General features: G+C 39.1%; 1 protein-coding gene across 3 annotated transcripts in view; it reads left to right on the plus strand.

The window, feature by feature from the left end:
* The window catches only part of AP-1-2beta (adaptor protein complex 1/2, beta subunit), a 109,738-nt gene that overhangs the window by 20,252 nt on the left and 64,629 nt on the right, over positions 1-24,857 (plus strand). For all 3 annotated transcript variants that reach the window (XM_067158855.2, XM_067158853.2, XM_067158854.2), the window contains exons 3-6: positions 3,715-3,885; positions 5,752-5,997; positions 6,619-6,812; positions 14,036-14,210. In XM_067158855.2, the coding sequence (XP_067014956.1) occupies positions 3,715-3,885; positions 5,752-5,997; positions 6,619-6,812; positions 14,036-14,210 (786 nt within the window). The remainder of the gene's footprint in view (positions 1-3,714; positions 3,886-5,751; positions 5,998-6,618; positions 6,813-14,035; positions 14,211-24,857) is intronic.

Consider the following 24,857-nt stretch of genomic DNA (forward strand, 5'->3'; position numbering starts at 1 on the left):
CCAGTCATGAGAATAGTTTGTAAGACCCACTGGCTGAAAAGAAATTATTTCTTCATGTAAACCTGATGTGACTCCACATCAAGTAGCACATGATAATGTTTGTATTTTGTGCAATACAGTTGTCAGTATGAAGAAACAAATTGGTCTCCTCTTAGACATAATTTACTTTATATAATAACAATAAGTTATTATTTGTCCACTTAATAAATACATTAGACATAAACAATTAGGATTTTGTCCTTGTTAAAATATTCGTTGACATGTTATTTAGCCATAGTTCTTGAATTATGAAGCAACATACTGGTGACTGCATTTGTCCCCTTCATAATGACTACACATTGTAGCGAGAGATAATTATGTTGCTGATTTCTGGAATCTTGCACATAATGCCAAAAATGCCAACTTTCAAAGGCAAAGAGATAGCACATGGCTGAAGTGGTTTGTTGATACCTGTACTTGCTGTGCGATATCAAATGAGTAGTGACATTTTTGTTGGTAGGAACATGGACAAGTGGTGAAGGGGGGAATATTTCATTCTTCCATTTCATTTCTGGTACTCTTGACAGTTTCCATCATAAACGTCTCAAGATGTTACCACGTTTCTTCAATTACTATCTCTTTTCGTTCTTCTGAAGAAAGTGTCATGCTTGTAGTAGTATAGTGGCTTTTGTATTACATCAGGACACAAGTGTTTTTTCATAAGCTTTTCAGTGAGTTTGGAGCTGAACAAGTGCAAGAGACAATTCTCATGATTGATCCGTATTGAAACTGACTGTAAGCAAATTATCACAAAAATAATTTATTCTATTATCACTGGGCTTGGATTGAATAGGCAGTGATAATAGAATAAATTATTTTTGTGATCATTTGCTGAACAAGTGGTCGTGCGGCTTGGCTCACGGAGCTATCAGCTTGCGTTCGGAAGATAGTGGGTTCGAACCCCATTGTCAGCAATCCTGAAGATGGTTTTCCGTGGTTTCCCATTTTCACACCAGGCACACAGTCTCTTTCTTCCCACTTCCAGGTCTTTCCTATCCCAACGTCACCATAAGACCTGTGTGTCGGTGCAGCTTAAAGCAAATTGTAAAAACAAAAAAAAATTATTTCACTTAAAGAGGGTTAGATCTTTTATTGGCAGAATTGACAGCACTGAAGACAAGGCACAAAAAGTGCAAATTGTTCAAAAAGTTGTGCCAGGATATTGATTTTCAATTTGGTTCCGTAACCACCGTATTAACTTGCATGATTGGATTATTATTATTATTATTATTATTATTATTATTATTATTATTATTTATTATTATTATTAATGGTATTAAGTATGGGCATACAAATGAAGATGTTCATATGTGAAGAAAAATATCATAACTTAACCATTCTGCAACTGAGGTACTTGTCAGCAACAGAAGTTATCTGACTGTGTCTTTATTTCACACTGGGCTGAGTAGCTCAGACGGTGGAGCTGCAGGCTTCTGAGCTGAACTAGCTAGGTTTGATCCTGGCTCAGTCGGATGGTATTTGAAGGTGCTGGAATATGTCAGGCGTATGTTCGTCTCTGAAAACCACAAAAGCAGTTAGCGGGACGTAAAACCAATATTATCATCTGTACTTCACAAGTGTGGCACACGTACGAAACATCTGCTGACGATGACAGTTGTTGGTACTGTGCTAGAACATTCCATAACTGTAGACCGTTAGTCTAGAATTCAGAACAATGATTAGGTATTAGACAGTTGTTACAGAGCTGTGCTAACGTTTCCTATTGTTGAAAAATACGGAAATGATCGGATTCACCCCACCTGATCAGAATCGCCTCATGGTATAGTATGCTTCCTTTGTAACTAGATCGTTGTCTGTTGTGTGTGTTTCGTAGTCAGATTGATTCAGAACATGGGAATGGTTTTACATGGTTTCCTATTTTAGCTTCCAGGCAAATGTTGGGACAGTTTCTGTTCATAGGCCACAGCCAGTTCTTTCGACCTCCTTACCTAATTTCATTCACAGTCATTCATTTTGTCTACATCTGTTCCTAAATTGAGGTTGTCACCAGGAAGGGCTCCGGCCGTAAAAATATTTCATCTCGCCTTATTGGCGACCCCAAATCAGCAAACGGGACCAAGGGTTAGACCGATATTGTATTAAATGGTAAATTTTCAATGTACGTCAATGGTATTGAAGCATTTCAAGTAATGTGCACAAAAATACTGCACCGCTGGAAGAAAAATGCCACGAATAAAAGAGAAGCATCAAAGGTTTGAATGGAAAGGGAAAAAATTAGTAAGTACTGTTTTAGGATAATTGGTGTAGGGGTAGTGCGCCTGCCTCTTACCTGGAGGTCCCAGGTTCAATTCCCGGCCAGGTCAGGAATTTTTACCTGGGCCTGGGGGCTGGTTTGAGGTCCACTCAGCCTAGTGATTAGAATTGAGGAGCTATCTGACGGTGAGATAGCGGCCCCGGTCTAGAAAGCCAAGAATAACGGCCGAGAGGATTCGTCGTGCTGAGTGGTGGTGGTGGTGGTGATTATTGTTTTAAGAGGAAGTACAACTGGGCAACCATCGTCTATATAACACTAATCAGAGGGAAAAATGGAAGGGATCCAACACTTCGAAAAATGAAGATATCGGCCAAAGTAAGACAAGGGCCACGAAGGGCGTGAAAATGAAAGACTCCCTAGCCCTCGCAAACCTAATAGCGTCGGGGTCGGAAAAGAACAAGAGTTGACCAAGGGTGGTCGGATAGGATAGCTGAAAGTGAGAAGCCTGGCACAAGTAAGTGGAAGCAATGCCAGGACTCAGCTGAGGGCCCCATGGTCGCCAACCCACGCTCCAAAGTTCAGAGCCCCTGAGGCCTTCGTCGTGCTGACCACACGTCACCTCGTAATCTACAGGCCTTCAGGCTGAGCAGCGGTCACTTGGTAGGCCAAGGCCCTTCAAGGGCTGCAGTGCCATGAGGTTTGGTATTTTAGGATAATGATACTTGTAAACACTGGTCAGTCTGGCATGATGCATCCTGTAGATGTGTCCATAAAATGCTAGGCGTCTCTTCCTGGCCACGTCCATGATTTTTTCACAGTTTTTGTAGAGTTCTTCGTTGGGTTGCCTTCTGTATCCATTCCCTTCCTTGACTGGTCCTAATATTTTTCTCTCCTGGATTTCGAGCTTGTCCACGAGTCCCTTCCTGTTGAATATTAGACATTCTGAAGCATATAAGGCTTCAGGGCAGATGACTGACTGGGAGTGCTTCATTTTAGTGTTTCTGGAGAGATACATTTTGTTGTAGGTGTTCTTGGTCAGTTGGTATGCCAGTTCTAGCTTATTAACTCAAGTTGATAATGCTACTCCTGTGGAGAGATTCAGTTCCAGCCATGTACAGTACTTAAACCTGTTGGTTTTCTTGATCATTCCTTTCTCCAGTTGAAGTGTATGAGGAGATAACTGTTTTCTCAAGTGAAATGTGTAGCCCTAACTTTGTTGCTTGTTGTCTGAGAACATTGAATTGTCTCATTGTTGTTTCTGTTGAATTAGAAGTGCCAGGTCATCGGTGAATGCCAGACAATCAACATTCAGTCCATTGCTCTTGTGTCCCAGAGAAATACCACTTGATATCCCCTGTCTAGTTAACTCATTCTTCTTCTTCTTCTTGTTGTTGTTGTTGTTGTTGTTGTTGTTGTTTCTCCTAGACAGTCACTGTCATTGTAATCTTGTGTTTCTGCAGGTGATTGCATCCATGACTGTTGGCAAGGATGTGTCAGCTTTATTCCCCGATGTGGTCAACTGCATGCAGACGGACAATCTGGAGCTCAAGAAGCTGGTCTACCTGTACCTCATGAACTATGCCAAAAGTCAGCCCGACATGGCCATCATGGCTGTCAACACTTTTGTCAAGGTAAGGTTTGAGACTGCATTGTTTAAAAAAATTCTCGTTACCTTCTGATGGAAGAAGAGTGACTATTTTTCAGATTTTACTCTTAACACTATAACTTGTGTTATTTATTTGTATCAATAAACAAAGAGCAATGTGCAAATTCAAGGAGAAAGGTCACGTTTTTTGAAACCATGAGCAGAGTTCAACTGGGAACTTGTTCATTATTATAATGAATGATGCTATGGGGTGAGACAGAAGTAGGTGTATGATACAACGGTTTATAATACAGTAAAACCTCATGAAGACATTTCTGCAGGGGACAACAAAAATGAACGTGTTAAGCTAGAAAATGTACTACTGAGTATACGAATAAAAACTATCCAACAGGGATATGTAAACACTAGATAAGATTTTTTTCAGACATGAAGGCATTTTACACTGTATATCCATGGGTAGAGTAAAAACTATATCTACTATCTCTCAGGATGAGAAGAAAGTTTTTTAAAGTTGTGAAAAACACGAGAGAACAAATATGAAAACATATCTATGGGGGCCAATAAAAATATTAAAGTATTATTGCAGATCACACTCTTTCTAAACAAAGGTTAGTAGAAGCTGCTTGCCTGGAGGCCCTGGGTATGATTCCCGGCCAGGGCGAGGGTTTTACCTGGATCTGAGGGCAGGTTCAAGGTCCACTGAACCTCATGTTTACAGTTGAAGAACCATTTGACAGTGAGATAGTGGCCCTGGTCTAGAAAGCCATGAATATCAGCCGAAATTATTCGTTGTGCTAACCACAAGACACCTCATAATCTGCAGGACTTCATTCAGGATGAGCAGTGGTTGCTCGGTAGGCCATGGCCATTTGGGGGTGTTGTACCTTGTATTTTTGTTTCTTTATTGTTGTGCATAAATTGATTCAGACAGTTTTGAAAAGCAACTATTTTGTGAAACAGGGGAGTAGTACTCTGCTTACTGAGCGAGTGGCTGCATGGTTTAGGTCACATAGTTCTCAAACTTGCATTAGAAAGGTACGGTACTTGTTTTGAACCCCACTGTTAGCAGCCCTGAAGATGGTTTCCCATTTTCACACCGGGCAAATGCACAAATTGAGGCCACGATTGTTTCCTTTCCTCTTCTAGCCCTTTCCTATTCCATCGTCGCTATAAGATCTATCTGTGTCCGTATGATGCAGAAGCAAATTGTAAAAATAAAAATTAAGAAGTACTCTGCTTAGAGTAGACAAGGTTAAAGGCTGATGATCTCAAGATGGAAGTTGTAGAACCCCATACAGTACTATATAACTTTTGGATAATATACCTTAGTACCGAGTGAGCTGGCAGTGTGGTTAGGGATGTGCAGCTGTGAGCTTGCATTTGGGAGTTAGTGGGTTCGAACCCTAGTGTCGACAGCCCTAGAGATGGTTTTCCATTTTTTTCCCAATTTCACACCAGGCAAATACTGGGGCTGTACCTTAATCAGGCCACAGCTACTTTGTTCCCTCTCCTAGGTCTTTCCTATCCCATCGGCGCAATAAGACCTACTTGTGTCGGTGCAATGTAAAGCAACTTGTAAAATAAATAAAAAATTAAAAAAATATTCATTGGTTTGTTTAGCTGCTATCCTGGTTAGGTATTGATTGAAGGACAGTGTTCTATCAAGGGTGACCCCAAGATCCTTGTGGTATTTGTTATAGACTGGGTGATTGTTCTCAAATTGAATATTCAGTTCACAGTAACTAAATGTAAATTTACCAGAACTGTTGTGGATTTTTAAAATGGGAGAATATAAAGTTTGGCTTGACATCAAGATTTGATTTAACAGGTCAGTCACTTGATGTGCGTGTGTTTGTATTGACATTAATGCCATTCACTTGTGTTGTTCCAGGACTGCGAGGATCCCAACCCTCTAATCCGAGCTCTGGCCGTGCGCACTATGGGCTGTATACGTGTAGACAAGATCACAGAATATTTGTGTGAGCCACTGCGCAAGTGCCTCAAGGACGAGGATCCCTATGTCCGTAAGACGGCTGCTGTGTGTGTTGCCAAGCTGTACGATATCAATGCTCAGCTGGTTGAAGACCAGGGTTTCTTAGACCAACTTAAAGAGCTGTTATCGGACTCTAATCCAATGGTTAGTACAGACTGTGGTATGAGTAAAAGTCACATTATTCAGTATTATTTCTCAGATAATTTCACTTGAAAACAAACATTAATGAGCCATTGTTGAACATTTTTTAATCTATCTTTAGTGACTTACGAGATTTGTTTGATTTGCTGAACGTAATGTATGAACTCTGCATTTGGAAATTATTGAGGTACCTTACTTGGTCATATGACAAGACGAACTATCCAAGCCTATATCAAGTGGCTGCACTGCTCGTGGATAAGCAGCATACAGTTGATGGTTTTGATGTGGGAACAGTCCTTCGTAATATTTACAAAGTCATTATACACTTGAGAAATTAGCTCTATACTCAGGATGTTCTGGTCCAGTAAAATGGTGAATTTCTCTGTCAGCCTTTTTAAAATTATATCTTTGAAAAGGAACTGTCAGCGGTTGAATTGCAGCCTATATCTGACATATAACAGGAGAGTGTTGAATGTCAGGGATTGCTTGTCCCGCTGATTTCACTGATAACTGAGATATTTGTTTGCTCACGAAGAGGATGAATCAATTAGTTTTCTCTCTCCAGGTTACTGCTCACTCAGCAACTTGTTTGTATTCTTACTTGTGTGAATTTTGGTCTTCCAGGTGGTTGCTAACGCTGTGGCTGCTCTCTCCGAGATAAACGAGGCCAGCACCAGCGGTTCTCCTCTCATCGAGATGAACGCTCAGACCATTAACAAGCTGTTGACTGCTCTCAATGAATGTACTGAATGGGGGCAGGTGTTCATACTGGACTCCCTGGCCAACTACAGTCCTAAAGATGATCGAGAAGCTCAGAGGTAAAGTGTTCATCTGTATTAAGAATTGTAGTTCAAGAGTAAAGGTATATATTGTAACAGGAACGCCCATACTTTAACTTTATCGGAGAGCATGGGTTGACGCCAGGGCGTGTGCGGTCCATGCCAGGAACCACAGAGAGAAGGGTATTTGAATAAGATCTTTTGAAATTTGTTTTTCTTTATTCAAGTTAGACAAGAAATATATCACCTTTTACAGATGTGAAGGATGGATTTGAGAAAGTCCAAACAGTGGTTGGAAGAGATGCTGTCTCTCGGTATCGGCGTCAGCGATATCCCACGTTGCCTGACTCTTTCCCCTCACCATGGATCTCCTCTCAGCAACATGGCACCACGTTATCCCAGGGCGGTTGACTGGTCTTGAAGGTTCGATGAGGATCGGCATCGAACCCGAGAGTCTGACGCCTGATGATCAATTTTGTGCAATTTGGAATTGTTGATTTAGCATTTAATTCCACTTTGGTCCCATGAAGGGAGTAAAGAAGTGTATAGGCATCGCTCAGAATGTCAATGAGATCTGGTATGACACTTCTTTACTGCAGTGCACATTTTGCGAATTAGTACCTTCACTGAATGTTACTACTCAACACAGTTTGTAGAATTTACAAGTTCCACATTTCATAATGAAAGAAGATTATCACAGTTCAGCATAAATGAAATAATTGTCGTTCGATGCACTGTTCTAGTGCACCAAGCCTACTTAGCGAACACAGTTCAAAGACCTCGAGTCAATTCTGTCACTAAGGCACAGTCTCACGAAAATAAAAGGCATGATTATAATGTGATCGGCATACTTCGTAAGATGGAAATTAACACTGTCTAACAAATACACAGTCTTTAGAAATTATGATATAGTTCATTGCGAAAGACTGACATGAGTCAAATGATGTTTGTAACAGAACTATCACTGCCCTGAATATGTACAATAACACTACCTATTATGTGGCGAGTCTGCCCTGTTTGTGCAAGTTGATAATAATTTGATATTCACTTAGAGAATTCAGTCCCATGCGCGCACAGCGGTCTTTTCCTAACCTCTCGTACAGCTGTTGTTACGAGTAGCGCTCGTATGCACCAGAAATGCTTTGATAATGAATGTCGCCGTGACATTCCTGTTTCAATATGTATACAGATAGGAACATGAAAAGGAACACATAATATTGTTACGGAGTTATCCGTAGTAGGCGGAGGTGAAAGAAGGTGCGGGCTGGAATAGGTCTCAACTACAAAATTAAAGTTAATTTAAAACTTTAACAAAGGTTATATTTTCTTTTCAAAATCAATCAATAACAAAGTATAACAGGTACCAAGTAGCAGATCAAGAAATTGAGAAATTACAAATTACAGTTCATTACAAGATTTGGGCTTCGAGCCCCACAATCACAATCCTTGAGCTATTAGCCCAACTTTACCAAGGTACAAAATCGAACAAAGGGGCAGAAAACCCCATCATGCCAAGGAGCACTTGCTCCAAATTACAATGTTAAGCCTCCTAGAGGCACACAGAAATCAAATTTAGGAAAGAGCAGACCCGCTCTCAAAGTTCAAGCCTATCAGGAGGCCATAAGCAGACTTCACACTAACTGCCCTCAAGGCACACATATAATGGTACAGGGGTACCTCGTACCCAATCTACTGGGCCTTCTCAGGAAGGAAAACAAAACAAGTTAAATAAATGGCCCAAAATACAAAATTGAATGGAGGCGATTACTTGCACTCCTACACTAAAGTTTTCTTTTTTTAAACCTATGTGGCGCTAGGCCGATAATACAGGGCCTAATCCCAAGCTAGGGAAGTGACTCGTATGAGAAAACTTTAATACATTAAGGAAGAGAAGAAACGGTTATGAAAACGTAGTCACCTCAATTTCAAAATGAAGGGGAGCTCGAGAGGGTAAAGCACTCTCTATCCCCGCTTTACAGTTAAAGAGATTTGTAGATTTTACATAGACAGAAAAGGAATTTACATTTTAAAAAGATGGGTTGCATATTAAAGGATTCAAACCCTCCCCAAGAGTTAGACTGCTGAGCTAGCAAGAAATAAAGATGTTAAAAGGCCATTACCTTGTAGAAGAACTGCTGTCTGAAGAACGAGACGCTTCCCGCCCCCTGCTTCATATCCACACACTAAGCTAGATGTTACTGAAGTGGCACCGAGACAAGAAAATCAGCAGTTCTTATACCCTCGTGGAAAATTAGAGACCTTTCAGGAATGAGTAGACACACCCCCCAATTTTATTGGTAGACAAATAATTACACATGGAAATTTGAAGAAGAAAGCAATGATTGGAGGAAAATTAATCACAGAAATTAGTGATTGGTTAAATTCAAAACAGGCGGAAAGAAAGGATTAATGTTGCCAACCCACAAACCACAGAACAAAATTTAGTAAAAACAAAACTTAGGAATACAAAATTTCTTCAGGAGAGTACATTCCATTACACCAGAGTGTATTACCATAGTTTTTGGTAGAGACATCTGTTAGAGAATGTCCACACTTCTTGATCCATAAAAAACAAAAGCAAATCAAAAACACTCAGTGACATCTTCTGATAAACCGTAGAATTAGTTCAGTAGTAAAGTTCAGAGCTTCTCCTGTAGAGGAGTTTCAATTGGCGCAAGATTTGAACTTGCGTCGTGGAGGTGTACCGCCCGGTACAAATATGATAAATGCAGTGACAGAGGAGACTAAAACAAACATATACTGTATTTGGAAATAAAAATATTTACCAAGAGACTGGAGTAAAGGAGTAATAATGATAATCATCATCAGTCGATTTACTCATTGCTGAGCATCGTGACCTCATTTCTTCAGTTCATTAGTACCTGCATCCTTAACAAGACTTTTCTATCCTGAGCAGTCTTCAACTCTTCTGAAGATATTGTGAAGAGGTAGACCGGTGATCTTCTTTGCTTGGTCTAACCATGTACTTGTTCTGCCTCTTTGTCTGGTGCCTTCAATTTTGCCTTGCATAATGGTCTTTTCTAAATTTTCCTTCTCTCCCCAAAATGTGTCCCAGGAACTGGAGGTAACTTTCACTAACGCAAGAAGATAAACGTTTTGTGATGCTCAGTTCTTCTATAATGAGGCATTTGTTCTTTCTTCTGTCTGGTATATGGAGCATTCTCCGCCAACATCACATCTCAGAGGCATCTATTTGGTTCTTGTCACTAGCCTTCACAGTCCAGGTCTCACAACCGTACAGGAAAACAGAAAACACTAGTGATTCCACCAATTGTATTTAATCTTTTTTTTATAATGCCTGGTTCTGCCATATCTTTGCAAGTTTAACCATTGCAGCACGACCTAGGACAATCCATCATTTTATTTCTTTATCACAATTTCCCATTTTACTGATTATGGAGCCCAGATATACACAATCATTCACCAACTCCAGATTTTTCATGCATCCTGTTATTTGGATTGGGATTTGACTTTGTCAGTTGATAATTATTAGTTTGGTCTTTTTCATGTTAATTTCTAGACCAAAATCTGAACTAATGATTGTCGCTAGAGAGCAATTCATCAATAATATCTTTATTAAAATAGAGGGACGAGAAGATATGTGATAATTATTCAGGAATCACACTCTTGAAAGGATAGTAGAAAATAAAATAAGAAAGGTGGAAGGACCATTACAAGAAGTGTAACTTACAGATTTTCAGTCTGTCAAACACACAAGTTCAGTATAAATATTATACTTCAACATCCCTATTAAAAGAAAAAAAGCTATTATACAAGAAATAACAATACACACTATTAAAGAATGACAAGTTTCGTTCTTAACAGAACGTCACATTCTAACAAGTCACACTCGACATTTAGAATGATTTGTGTTTATTTCTGTCTAAACATCTAGGAAATTGAAATTTGGAACTTATTTTAATGAAGTCGTGCTTTGTCTCCACTCCAGCATACAATGCGAAGTGTTTGAAAAACTGTTGCTCTTTCATTGGCTCGAAATTGATCTGCTGCCAGTCCACTGATTATTATTATTATTATTATTATTATTATTATTAATATTATTATTATTATTATTATTATTATCATGGTTGGTGGATCAGTAGAGGTGAAAGAAGGTGCCGGGATGAATGTGTCTAGCTACGGAGTCAAAGTTAATTTAAAATTTTAACAAAGGTTATAATTTTTTTTCTTTTGTAAAAATTACAACAAGTAACAAAATCACAGGTACTAATAGCAAAAGGCAAGTCTAGTTAAGATAAGATTGTTGGTATAAACAGAACTTGTGCTTTAAGTCCTCATTTAACAATTCCTGAGCTTCGCACTAGGGTGCTTGATCATAGTTTTTTTGTAGAGACATCTATGAGAAATGTCTACACTTCCTGAAGAACAGAAAACAAAACAAGTTGAACTTCACACAGTACTGGCAACTTCATAATCACAATATTAAGGTAGTAACATCTTCTGAGCAAAAGTTTAAGTAGATCTAGTTCCAAGTTCTGTGTTTCTCCTGTAGAGGAGTTCTAATTGGTGCAAGATTTAAATGTGCAGCGAGAGGTGTACCTCCCGGTACTATTATTATTATTATTATTATTATTATTATTATTATTATTATTATTATTATTAGCGTACGGTAACGTACAAAAAACATATATGGACAGTAGGCACAATTAACGTTATGTACGTAAATCTGGTTACGTAACCTAATTAACAGGTTTACATAAAATCAGCTTCATGGGTCCATATCGCACTTCAACAGATTCACAACTAAGTATTTTTTATTTTCCACCATGTCGATACATTGGTTGCTCCGCATTGATCCGCATCTCCCATGGTTTGTGCGGACTCTATTGAGCCTACCCATATCTTGCAGAGCAAATCAAAGCCAGCTGGAAGATTCTTATAATTGAACAAGGAGTGCCATTAACTTATTGGTTAAAAGTGGTACATGTTTCGTATATTATTAACGTCTTTAGCCACATAACACTGTTTAGATGAAAAATTCATAAATAAATAAAAATACTTAGTTGTGAATCTAATTAACAGGTGTCGTACCAAATTTTATCATTTGCCAATAGTGCCAATTGCCGTGTTTCAGGAGGTTGTGTTTTTTCTTAGTCACTCATTCTGGTTTTGATTTGTTCTTTCCTTATAGTTTATGCTAAAAAATGTCCAGTCCATTGATTTTGAGAACATGTAATTTGGGTGAAAAACCTGTAATGTTCGATATTAAATAAATAATACTTGTATTGTGCCTAAAAAAATAATAATAAATACATAATTACAAAATGTACACATTATAACAGCAAAAACAATCATGCAGGCAAAAGGGTTCAAAGAGTTAGATCTAAATTCTCTGGATGGATCCAATGAATGCCCTTCCAAAGCATTCAGTGACAGTATGGTCGATAGTCTTCTTAACTGCACCAATCACAGGCTGGGGAAGATCTACCCCACTTAATCATTGATCCGCATCTCCCATGGTTAGTATGGACTCTATTGAGGCTACCCATATCTTGCAGAGCAAATCAAAGCCAGCTGGAAGATTGAACAAGGACTGCCATAGAGTCGGAGCTATGCTGTACCATTCTTATTGCCAATCAGCTTTTAGATTGAAATCCCTCCTAACAAGTCCTTATGACCGAGCTTGATAGCTGCAGTTGCTTAAGTGCGGCCAGTACCCAGTAATCGGGAGATAGTGGGTTCGAGCCCCACTGTCGGCAGCCCTGAAGATGGTTTTCCGTGGTTTCCCATTTTCACACTAGGCAAATGCCGGGGCTGTACCTTAATTAAGGCCATGGCCGCTTCCTTCCACTTCCTAGGCCTTTCCTATCCCATCGTCGCCATAAGACATATCTGTCGGTGCGACGTAAAGCAAATAGCAAAAAACAAGTCCTTACGCTGTTTGAATAGGAGGAGATCTTGATTTGAGGTGGCTGAATCGGACGTTAACATCCTCATGGCTCGGGAGATCACGATTGGTCAATATCTTGTTGTATCTCTAACCAAGTTGTTCAATCTTCTAATTCTAGGAGTTTCTATGTGGCTGAGCACTGGCAGCCAGAAAAGAGCTGTAGATTTTACTGTGCCTCTTATGACACACATTGTTTCATTCAGGTCTGTGTCCAACTTTTTTTTTGCATGAGAGCTGTTGATCCAAACTGAAGAACAGTACTCAGCTGCGAAAAGCACCAGCGCCATAGCTGAAGTATGAAAAGTAGGTGCAGAATCTCTCCATGTGGAGCCAACAAGTTTGTGGATGATGTTGTTACATGTCCTTAAATTGGCTGCTAGGTTGGTTAGATGTTTCCTGTACGATAGCGTTCAGTCAAGTGTAACTCCAAGGTATTTGGGGTTGGCATTGTGAGGGAGAAGATTTCCATTAAGTCCACCACTGTCCCTCCTTTACTTCATGTCCCTGCACCTTGGTCACATCAGCGACACACTGCACTTGCCCTTCAGGTGCTTCAGCTCTAGTATTCCCTCAGTATTATTATTTCTCATATTACAATTCTTTTTTTTAAATATGCAAGGGTTCTTAATGAGCATTTAATAGTCTGTATCATACTGGTAATTTTATTATTTCTTTTTAAATGAGAGAGTTCTTGTACAATTTTTTTTTGTTGTGATAAATGATAATCTAAAAGATAGTCTCGAGTGGTGGTGTGTAAATTTACTACAGATAAGAATAACCTAACCCCCATTCCAGACCTTTAAGTCAGAGATTACCTCCTGTGGGATTCATTAAGAACTAATGTAAAAAGTGTAAATGTTGTCCAGATGTTAAAGTAGGGCAAATAGGGAGGAATTTTTAAAAAAATATATGGTCAGATCATTGAGACGTATGTCCCCTTCAGGTGGTTTATCCCTAGTGTCCCTTAGTGTTATCCTTCCCTCTTGACAAATTATAAGAAGAGCCAATATGACTTTCAAAATGGAAGGTCATCACTGGACCCGATCTTCAGTATGAGGCAGTTAATGAAAATAACACTGGGAATACAAAGAGATGTAGTGATGACATTCATTGATTTAGAAAAGGCTTACGGTAGTGTACCCTGAGCAAAGGTATGGAAAGTAATTCAACAGAAAGAATTTTGAAAAGAAATGATAAAATTTTGAGAACAAGGCAGTTTCACTTCTTGTACTCTCCCCTCCCTTCCTTGCTGCTTGTGTTTCCAGCAACCTTGCACATGCTTCTAATGCTTAGTGGTTGTAATGAGTAATGTGGTAACTCTGGTGTGCAGCATCTGCGAACGCATCACTCCCCGCCTGGCTCACGCTAATGCCGCAGTAGTGCTCTCGGCCGTGAAGGTCCTCATGAAGTTCATGGAGATGTTGCCTGGAGATTCAGACTTCGTGTCAACCCTCACCAAGAAACTTGCTCCTCCTCTTGTCACTCTGTTGTCTTCTGAGCCTGAGGTAAGTGCTATCAGTAGGAGTCCAAAATTTATGTAATATTTACATTCGAAATATGCCTATTTATTGTAGCGGCAATATGTTCTTTAGTTCTTCTTGCACCATATGCTCATGAAATGTCTGCTGTCATCGGCGCTATCCGATTCTTGTTCTCAGCAAGTCAGGAAAGAGTGGGGGGTACTGAGTCCATATCATTCTCATAGATTCCATAGCCAAAATATTGTCTTTCCCTTACTTCTCCTTGTAAGATAAGCTGAAGGAATGATACAATCAAAGTGCTCAAGTTTCTTCCGTTTGATGTTGTGCATGACCTCTAGCTCTTTGTTCCATGTGCTGGAGTACCTCAGTGTTCGTATTCTATTCTGCTGTCATTGAGAGACCCGAAACTTATGTCAAAAAAGAAACTCCTGTATCCATCCGCGTTCTTCACTTTGATTGGAGAATTATTTATTTTTACTTATTGTACACGTACAATTTAGGGGTGAAATGGAAATGGCGTATGGCTTATAGTGCCGGGAGTGTCGGAGGACAAGTTTGGGGTGGTAGATGGAGAAAGGGCAAGCTCCACAATACACGGAAGTGCTATTTCCGAGCACATGGCAAGAGCCACGTGGTATTGTCTAGGAACTGTCATTGCTTCGCCTGATTACCGCGATTACGTCAGACTGTTGCTGAATGACAGTGATGTCAACATGTAGATGAAATGCAATTATTATATTATGGATACAAAACAAATTGTATTCACTGTCTGCGAGTAGTAAACTACAAGCGAATTACATCACAACTGGATATTTAACACCTCAGAAAAGAAATAAATTTTGGAAGGTTGATGGATTTGAGGTTATGCCCAAAATGTAAATACGTAATAAATCATTCATAGCAGCACATATAAGGAAAAATTCACACTTTGGATATTTAATTTCAATAACATGAAATTCTAATTTTGAAAAGGCAATATGAAGAACAGTTTAGAAAAAAGCAGTTTACCTAATTAGAATCTGATAAAGGACAGACTCTTTGCAAGTCGGATTCTGCTCTCTTTCCTCTTTCTTTCTGCTGCTCGTATCATTCGGATTAATGACAAAATGATAGACAGTCATATCGCAGAGACCGTTCAATTCCCAAAATCTCAGGTCTTCCGTCACCACGCGATAAAAGGCACGCCACATTACAGCTGTTACTCACCAGAGTCTCGTTAATATTCTGACTTCTACAAGTTTTATTATTACGCGCAACGTATCCGCTTACCATGATCCGCACCAACCGTATGGAGGTTAAGTTCCTGTCGAGCCTTCGAAATGTCATTGTGGTTAAAGGTCCAATGTGGTGCGAACGGATGATGTCATAGAGGCTCGAGATTCAAACATGAGGACATTAGTGATGGGACATTCGATTCATTTTACTGAATCGATTCATTTGATTCCGTTCACGTTACTGAATCGATACAGTGATCCGATTCACGGCTCATTGGTCACTGCTCCTACTGCATCAGTGTAGTATGTGCTGGTAAGACAGCAGCAACAGCATTCAGTGCTCGCAGCTGCCATCTGGTCTTCATACTATGAACTCCTTTCTTAGAAAAAATGCTAGTTACTCTAATACATCGAAGGTTTCCGGCAACGCAGGGTAGGAAAGGTTAGGATTAGGAAGGTAGCAGCCATGGCCTGAATTAAGGTACAGTCCCAGCATTTCCTGGTGTGAAAATGGGGAAACTACGGAAAAACCATCTTAACGGCTGCCGACGGTGGGATTCAAACCCACCATCCCCCGAATGCAAACGCATAGCCACGTGATATTAACCGCACGACAACTCACTCAGTCTTTTTAAAAAAAGTATTTTTCTATCAGCTGAGGATTTTTTTAAATCGTCATATTTTGTATAGGCTACTCGAGATGTACAGTAGCCCGCTGGTTTTCTGATTCAACATACTGTTATTGCGTCTGTCCACATATGATTGAAGTCTTGTGCAACGATGTGACATATGAACTGAGAAAATACTGAGCCGTTCTTCCCAATATAAAACAGGTACTTTTGAGTGGTCATGACTCATGAGCATGACTCATAGTCATAGGGCAGGCTAGAGTCGAGTTTAACTGTCAAATGTCAACTAAGTTATAATACTAAGATTCATTAAACTAATAAATAGTATAACCTAATAGCCTACCTACTTACTAGCTACTTCATAATTATGTTGTGACTACCTTTTTAACACTGCAAATAAATCCATCTATTATTTAAACCTCCCTGTACGAAGAGGACAGTGAATGCAAATGGGTATTATTTTCAAATGAGCTGAGCTCGAGAGTCCATTATAGCATACGATTCTTTCAGTCTAGCATGTCTCACTGTATGTCTCGCTGCAGCGGAAGCTCGGCTCTCCGCGTGTCCAGTGAGCCGAAGGAGCCGTGTGTATCATGTGTCTCACTGAGCCGCGCTCGTTCACGATTCTTTCAATGTGCCATGATTCACTGTATGTCTCGCTGTAGCGGAAGCTCGGCTCTCCGCGTGTCCAGTGAGCCGAAGGAGCCGTGTGTATCATGTGTCTCACTGAGCCGCGCTCGTTCACGATTCTTTCGATGTGCCATGATACACTGTCCCGCTGCAGCGGAAGCTCGGCTCCCCGTCAACGTCCAGTGAGTGCGCCACTCTGCACTGTCCGCTGGGAGTAAGCTGAATCGTGTGCAGTGAGCTCGCCTTTCCTGTGAATCGATTCACTCGGACACTTCAATGAATCGATACACTGCTTCGAATCATGCATTCAGTAACCAACACTAGAGGACATGGGTCCCTGGCATTCTTCAGATTGAATTGCTTGCTTATATTAATGACAATGAATCTTTTCTTGCATATTATTGACTGAAATTCGAGAAATTATATTTTGTGTGTAGGTAGAGCCCTGCGCGGATATACAAAATTAATATCCGCATCCGCGAATGGTTATCCGTGGATAATTTAAATATTTAACTACAGTATATTACACCCGAATTATTGAAACCGATACACCTGTTAACATAATATAGTAGGCCTGACACCTGGCACCAGAACCCCTACAGTCACAGGTTTATGAGGGATTTTCTCTTGCGACAACTACCAACATATTGACCTTTGTTCCTTCCATTAATTGCAGACAAGATCCAGTTAGGCTTAGGTCAGATCTATGGCTTTATGATCTCAAAGCTCTTCATATATCACTATTCTCCCGTACCAATGTCAAGGTTCGCCTAACCACAAGCAAAAACAAGAGTATACCTAAGTGAAAATCAATAAATATCATTATTTAGAAATTATCAGCAAAATTATCTGCAGTGCTGTACTGTTTGTATCCGCCAAGACACTAACTTCATGGATAAATCAGCGGATATCCGCATCCGTGCAGGGCTCTGTAGGATCGCATTAGGCTGTGATCTGGCTAACGAACTATTTTGATGTCTCCACGCAGGCGTTCTGCGGCAGCATCAAGCAATAAACTTTAACATCAACACGTGTTCATGTTTACAGCAGGACTGGTTTTCTCGCTGACGGCGGTATATCAACTCGTTATTTTCTTAGATGTCTGTAGCACCACATCTCAAGAGATCGAAGTTGTTTGTTTTTTTATTTTTTCAATTTTCTTTATTAGTGTCAAACATACCAGCCAACCCTTCCGATTTACCCGGAAACTTTCCATTTTTTAACTCGTCTTCCGATTTTCTGATTTATTTTTACTTCTTCCTATTTTTGACCAATATAACCTCCAGTTCGGCCAATACTTTTCTCCTAGGATAAAGGATAAATTCTTATGTGCTTGTGTACTTTACGAAACCTCATTTTCAAGCGTATTTATTTGATGCTTTATTTCGTGAGTGTTCCGTCGCCTTAGTGTATCGTGTTTCCCGTTCACCACAGCAGCGCATGCGATTTATACAGCTGGGGATTTGGGATGGCAATCGTCCTGCAAGCAAGAGAGGTAGTGAGCGCTAGCGACTCGGTTAATCGGGATGAAAAAATGAGTTTATTGTGGTGTTCGCGCACTGTTGACACCGTTTCTGTGCGTAGTTTCGTCGGAGTTGTAGGCCACGTTTTTTTTCTTTGCCTTTCTATGCTTTCCCCCTCTGTCAAACTCGTATGTTAATAATATATGGAACATATTAACTTGTTTTGTATGTGGTAGTTTCGCGTATTTAAGTGCATAATTTTAATGTGTTGAATGTTTTTGAGAGAGTTGTCTTTGACAGTTCCTGGTATTTTCTCTTCTCGTTATGGCCAAAATATATAACAAACGGTATCTCCAAGTGTTCGGAGATTCCTATAAATTTACGTTCATTTTACCGTCTGATAAAGGAAACTACCTTATTTTCTCGCATAATTAACACCCTTACATAATTTACGCATCCCAATATTTTTGGGTCCAAAGTGGAGAAAAAGAACTGTTCACATATTTCACGCACCCACAACTTCGAACATCCATCACGCAGCTCTGGATGCGTTCCGAAATAAAGATGTGAACTACTCAAGTAGCAGTCTTCCTATTGTGAAAGCGGGCATTCCAAATACAGGGCAGCGTGCTGTAATTAGCCGGCAGGAATCCCACTGCACTCCTTCAGTGAGAGAATCGGCCCAGGAGTGAGTAGTGACGCTGTATTCCAGTCTGATACAAACATATTATTTAACGAATGTTTCAGGTACGGGACATTCTGTGATCTCAGAATTGTTTGTTAGTCCACAGTATTCGAGTTATACTGCATCATACAAACTCGCGGTGATCAGTTTCGCCGAAACATACGGGAATAGGGCAGCGGGCAGCAAGTATTCAGTGTCCAAATGCAACGTGCACTACCACGTTAACAGGGAAGTGCACTTCGAGCGACCAAACGATCCGCAAAGCATTTCATGGACCAAAAAGCGGCAAGTTTCTGCAAGTAGAGGAGGATCTGCGTAAATATATGGTTTTGTTACGCAACGTTGCATAAGCTGTTTCTCACGAAATGCTGTATTTTAAAGAATGAGGAATAGCCGCTGCACATAGAATCAGTGTCTCGGATGTGAAGGTTAGCCGAGGCTTGATTAATTATATGAAGAGAAATGGACTTTCCCTTCGACGAAGAACAACATTATGCCAAAAAATTACAAATGATTTCAGCCATTTTCATCACTTTGTGATTGAGAAGCGTAAAGTGAAGGAATATTTGATCTCCCAAATAGGAACCGCAGGTCAGACGCCAATCACTTTCCATATGCCACAAAGTCGAACAATCTATAATATATATATATAAAGGAACGTCGAGTGTTATCGTACGCACTACCAGGAGCGAAAAACTATGTATCTTACTGCAATGTTCGCTGTAACAGCTGATGGCAGAAGGGTTGCACCTTACATTGTTCTAAAATGAAAAACAATGCCTAAAGCAAAATTTCCGCGAGTGATCCACGTTCTTATTCAAGAAAAAGGGTGGATGGACACGTCACTTGTACAAGATTGGATACGAACGGTTTGGGGTAATCTAGGAGGGTACCTCCTTCGATGCCCGGCCCTTCTCGTGTTGGACAGTTTTTTTGGCCGATATATCATTGTTAATGACATTACATGAAGTGTATTTTTATTAATTAGTTCATGTTTATTTCACTTCAGGTCGTATTCGCAGCGTGTAACGGGAAGAATATTTTCCAGTGTCGGTACTTCAAACCCACATGTCTAACTTACCTGATGTGCCCTTATTTGACTTTTTAGGAAAATCTCACGCCAAAATTTTACGCCAAATGACTATAACCGCAAATGAGTTGAACCAGTTGTGTTTATATTATGTTTGATTTATCTTTTAAATGTAAATGAATTGTAAATATTTTTTTAAATATCTGAATTCCTTGAATAATTTATGCATGCAAAGTTTTCGCCTGTATTTTTCGTCAAAAAAGTGCAGTAATTATGCGAGAAGATACGGTATTATGCATTCTGTTGTGTGTGTCGGTGTGACAAATATTATTATTCGTATGCGCCATACATGAGAATTAGGTACATTTTCTTGTAACCATTTTTATGTTTTCTTAGTCTAAGATTTATTTAATGGTCAATTCACATTGTAACTGTATAGATGTATACCATTTACCTTGACCATTTTTCACCTAGACCTTGGTGGAACATATGTGATGAAATCCAAGAATTAAAAAATCTTCCTATTTTTGGTTTCTAAAAGTTGACAGGTATGGTGTCAAGGTTTCGGCACCATAAAATAAGACAGAAAATACACCAAACGAACAAAAATGGCCAAAGATTAATTGAACTTTGTGCAGATCATGGACTCATTTTGGAAACCACCAGATTCATGAGGCGACCACATAAACTTATGACATGGAAATGCTGTAACGTAAAATTGGGAGAGTTTCAGGTTGAGCATGTTGCTATGGATAAATATTATCATAAAGAAATTTATAATGTCAAGAGTCCTCCGTGGGGCAGACTTTGACTCGGATCATTATATCTCAAAAATAAAAATCAAGTTAACACCAAAAAAGAAACACAAACGTAATCATCTCAAAGCAAGGAGAAATTATGATCCCAGTTACTTAATAAATAATAGAATATATTCAGAGAGATCCAAAGCACCTTTAAATGACAAATTACAGATGATGATCAACAAACTTAAAACCATAGCTAAAGAATCTCTCCAATTAAAAGGAGAAAGAAACATGCGCGGTGGAACGGGGAATGTGACAAAGCAATTCAAGCAAGGTACAAGGCATGGTTAAATGATCAACAGAGGAAAACAGAAAAATCTCGAAGAATTAATTAATGCCAGAAGACAAACAGCTAAAGAAATTAGAACAATTAAAAGAAATTATCAAAAGGAAATGCTTAACACTATAGAGGAAACATTCAATCAGCACAAAACAAGAGACTTACAAAACACTTATGTTAAGAAATAAAAATGGAAAAATGGCACACAATAATAAAGATAATGCTAACATCCTTGCAGAATACTTTAAAGAGTTACTTAATTGTAAGGATCCTGTGGAACATTTAGAATTTGACCCTAACCCAAAAAATAAAACTCCATTACAAAAGTGAAAACAGCAATTAATGCACTTAAAAACTACAAAGAAGCAGGAGAGAATCAAATAGTAGCAGAAATATGGAAGAATGCTAATGATCAGCCTATTCAAAACCTACATAAATACATCATTGATATTTGGAACACGGAGAAGCTTCCCGAGGAATGGAATACAGCGATAATCCACCCGCTGTATAAGAATGGTGATCGCTCCGATCCAAATAATTATTGGGGGATATCCTTGCTTGATATTACATACAAGATTTTATCCAAGATTATATACACAGGAATCCAAGAACAACTCGACCAAGAACTTTGAGAATATCTGGGAGGATTTCGACCAGGTAGAAGCTGTCCAGATCAAATCATCATTTTAAAATGGACAATGAAGCACCAAAGAGTTCGAAGTAAGGGTCTAGTCGTCATGTTTGTAGATTTTAAAAAAGCATACAGTAGTATTCATCGTGAATCATTATTAAAAAGCCTTAAAGAATTTGGCTTACACCAAAAACTTGTTAACCTCATTAGTATGACTTTTAAAAATACGAAGGCAAAAGTTAAATTTAGAGGTGAATTATCAGAATCATTCACTATAAGAACTGGACTTTGACAAGGAGACGGACTTTCACCATTGTTATTTAATTATGCATTGGAGAAGGTTATGCGTGAATGAAACAAGAAATGCCAACCAACTATCAAGATCGGTAGAAATATTAAACTCAACTGCCTTGCTTTTGCGGACAATTTAGCATTACTTGAAAATACAATAGAAGAGGCTAAATTTCAAATTGAACAACTATAAATTATAGCAAAAAAATGGGATTATAAATTTCATTTGAAAAAAGCAGAAATGATGCCAACTTTTAAAGTTGATTTACCAGTTATTCAACTGAACAGTAATAAAGAGATTAAAATTGTTCAGAAATTCAAATATCTTGGGGAAATAATAACATGGAACACAAATGAAAAAGAAGCAATAGAACACAGAACAACTCAATTTAAACAAGCACGAAGACTTACCTGGCCAGCCTATTTAAAAAATCTCTTTAGATAAACGCTAAGCTGAAACACTATAATTCCATAGTTAAACCAGAGGCAACGTATGCTAGTGAAACTTTATTCAAATTAAATGTAAAATCTAAAACAAATTACAGAAAACTGATAGAAGAATTCTTAGAACAGTTATTAATAAAAAACACAAAGTTGATGGACAGTGGAGATTGTTGCCTAACATTGTCTATTGTGAATGCGAATCAATAATATCTACAATATGTAAAGGAAGAATTTCCTTTTACTGTCGCATATAAAGATTACCAGAGACCAGGATATTGAAACAACTATTTGATTACTTTTTGAAAAATAAAATCAATAATAATTGGTTCAAAGAAGTTCAGGATGATTTGGAAGAATTGGGTAAAACTCGGCAACAAATCAAAGACGGAAAAGAGAAGAGGATTTTGAAGAACAAAAACATAAGTCTCAAACTAAAAACAGTTGAACGGAAACAATATACTATTACACGTTATAATTCTCATGTTAGGTCTGTATTGAAATGTATGTAAATACAAAGTATGTTACAGGTGTTATTATTTTTTATATCAACCTATTCAATACAAAGAGATCTTTTTTTAGAAATTAAATATTATTATAAAATGTTAAGGGACATGTTTCGCCCATATTAAGGGCATCATCAGCCTCAAACTCAAACCTGTATGGTGAAAAATCAGGATCCTGATTGCTCTTACAAGTCATAAAACGATATCATTGTAGGTGTCTGTCCCAACATACAAATTGTTAGAATGTCCTTCGCTAAAATTGTAGTATCAAGCTGCATGTTAAAAGTTCACATGATTATACTTTCTGGAGCGTTGAAAAACTTGTTTCGTCGCCATAAGACCTATCTATGTCGGTGCGACGTAAAGCCCCTAGCAAAAAAAAAAAAATACCCAACTTGTTGGGGTAGAGCAATAAACAGCTCAGTCTTTATAATGAAACAGAAATGTGCCTCCTGTTAGAGGATAAGAAAAAGCAAAGCTGATACACTGTCACAGATGCCAATTTCGTATGTTGTGAAAAGACAACAGCCTTCTTAAGTGGCTGTTCAGCTGCCTATAGTCTATTTAACTGGCTGAAGGAGTGAAAGTCGAATGCGTTATAACTGTCTTCCTTAAGTAATTGTGGGAGCAAGGAAAAAGCATTCGGTTGTCTATAGATGTATTTATCTTGTTTGAAGGAGCGAAAGTCGAAGGTTTATCGACGCTGATAGAGCTCTTTGGTGTGAAATCTGTAACAAGAGGAGAGTGAATGCTTAGGAAGGTATTTTTGAAGAGAATGTGGGTTTAAAAAAAAGTAAAACATGGAAAATGTATAAAACACTTACCCTTTCGTCTGTAAAGATGTAAATTATTTATGGAAAGGTTAGTTGAAGAAAAAGTTGTGTAGGTTCATTTATTTCTTTGACTGTTATGCAGTTGCTATGGTAGCGTTGAATGCCTGACACTTGTGCTTCTAGTATTGTATCGCTGTGAGATTGGCGGAGGAGGGTGTGGTGGAGGGAAGGGGGTAGGCGGAGCATTAAGTTTGTGTTGTTGGTTGCGAGAGATTTGCATGGTCGGACAAGGAGGGAGTCGTGTTGTGTTGCGGGAGAATTGTGGGGGCGGACATGAAGGGAGTCAAGTTAAAGTAGTGGAGGTTCTAGAAGATGTTAACTTAAGATTTTTAAGAATGTAGTTATGTTTTGAATTTAGAGTTTGCAATAATTTGGGTAAACTTTCGTATAATGGATTCTTGACTTCAATTAAATCATTGATGTTTAGATTTTTGTTGTAGTATTGGTCCAAAAATATATAGATGGTTTCAAGTTCATTCATCAACTTTCCTTTGTCTACTCTTTTAATAATTGTGAGGTCTCTTTCTATCGTCGTGAAGTGATGTCCTGTTTCTTTCATATGGGAGCTTATAGCTGAAAATTTGTGCTTAATGGCATTATAGTGTTCTAAGTACCTAGTTTGAAAACTCTGGCCTCAGTGGCGTATCCTGGAATCTCCACTGAGGCATGCAACTAGTAACCATGCAGTTAACACAATGTATTAAGTAAATTTCAATTCTACTCACCCTAATTACATGTAGGTGAACTCGAGCCAAACAGTTTTACTGTAAGTTTCTGGATTGAGCGTGCGTACACAATTCTTGTTTTCTGTTTTTAAATTTACAAGGGTCCGCCTCTGTGGTGTAGTAGTTAGTGTAATTAGCTGCCACCCCCGGAGGCCCGGGTTCGCTTCCCGGCTCTGCCACGAAATTTGAAAAGTGGTACGAGGGCTGGAACAGGGTCCACTCAGCCTCGGGAGGTCAACTGAGTAGAGGTGGGTTCGATTCCCACCTCAGCCATCCTCGAAGTGGTTTTCCGTGATTTCCCACTTCTCCTCGAGGCAAATGCCGCGATGGTACCTAACTTCAGGCCACGGCCGCTTCCTTCCCTCTTCCTTGTCTATCCCTTCCAATCTTCCTATCCCCCGCAAGGTCCCTGTTCAGCATAGCAGGTGAGGCAGCCTGGGCGAGGTACTGGTCATCCTCCCCAGTTGTATCCCCCGACCCAGAGTCTGAAGCTCCATTACACTGCCCTTG

This window comes from Anabrus simplex, chromosome X, assembly GCF_040414725.1.
Source record: "Anabrus simplex isolate iqAnaSimp1 chromosome X, ASM4041472v1, whole genome shotgun sequence".
NCBI lineage: Eukaryota > Metazoa > Arthropoda > Insecta > Orthoptera > Tettigoniidae > Anabrus > Anabrus simplex.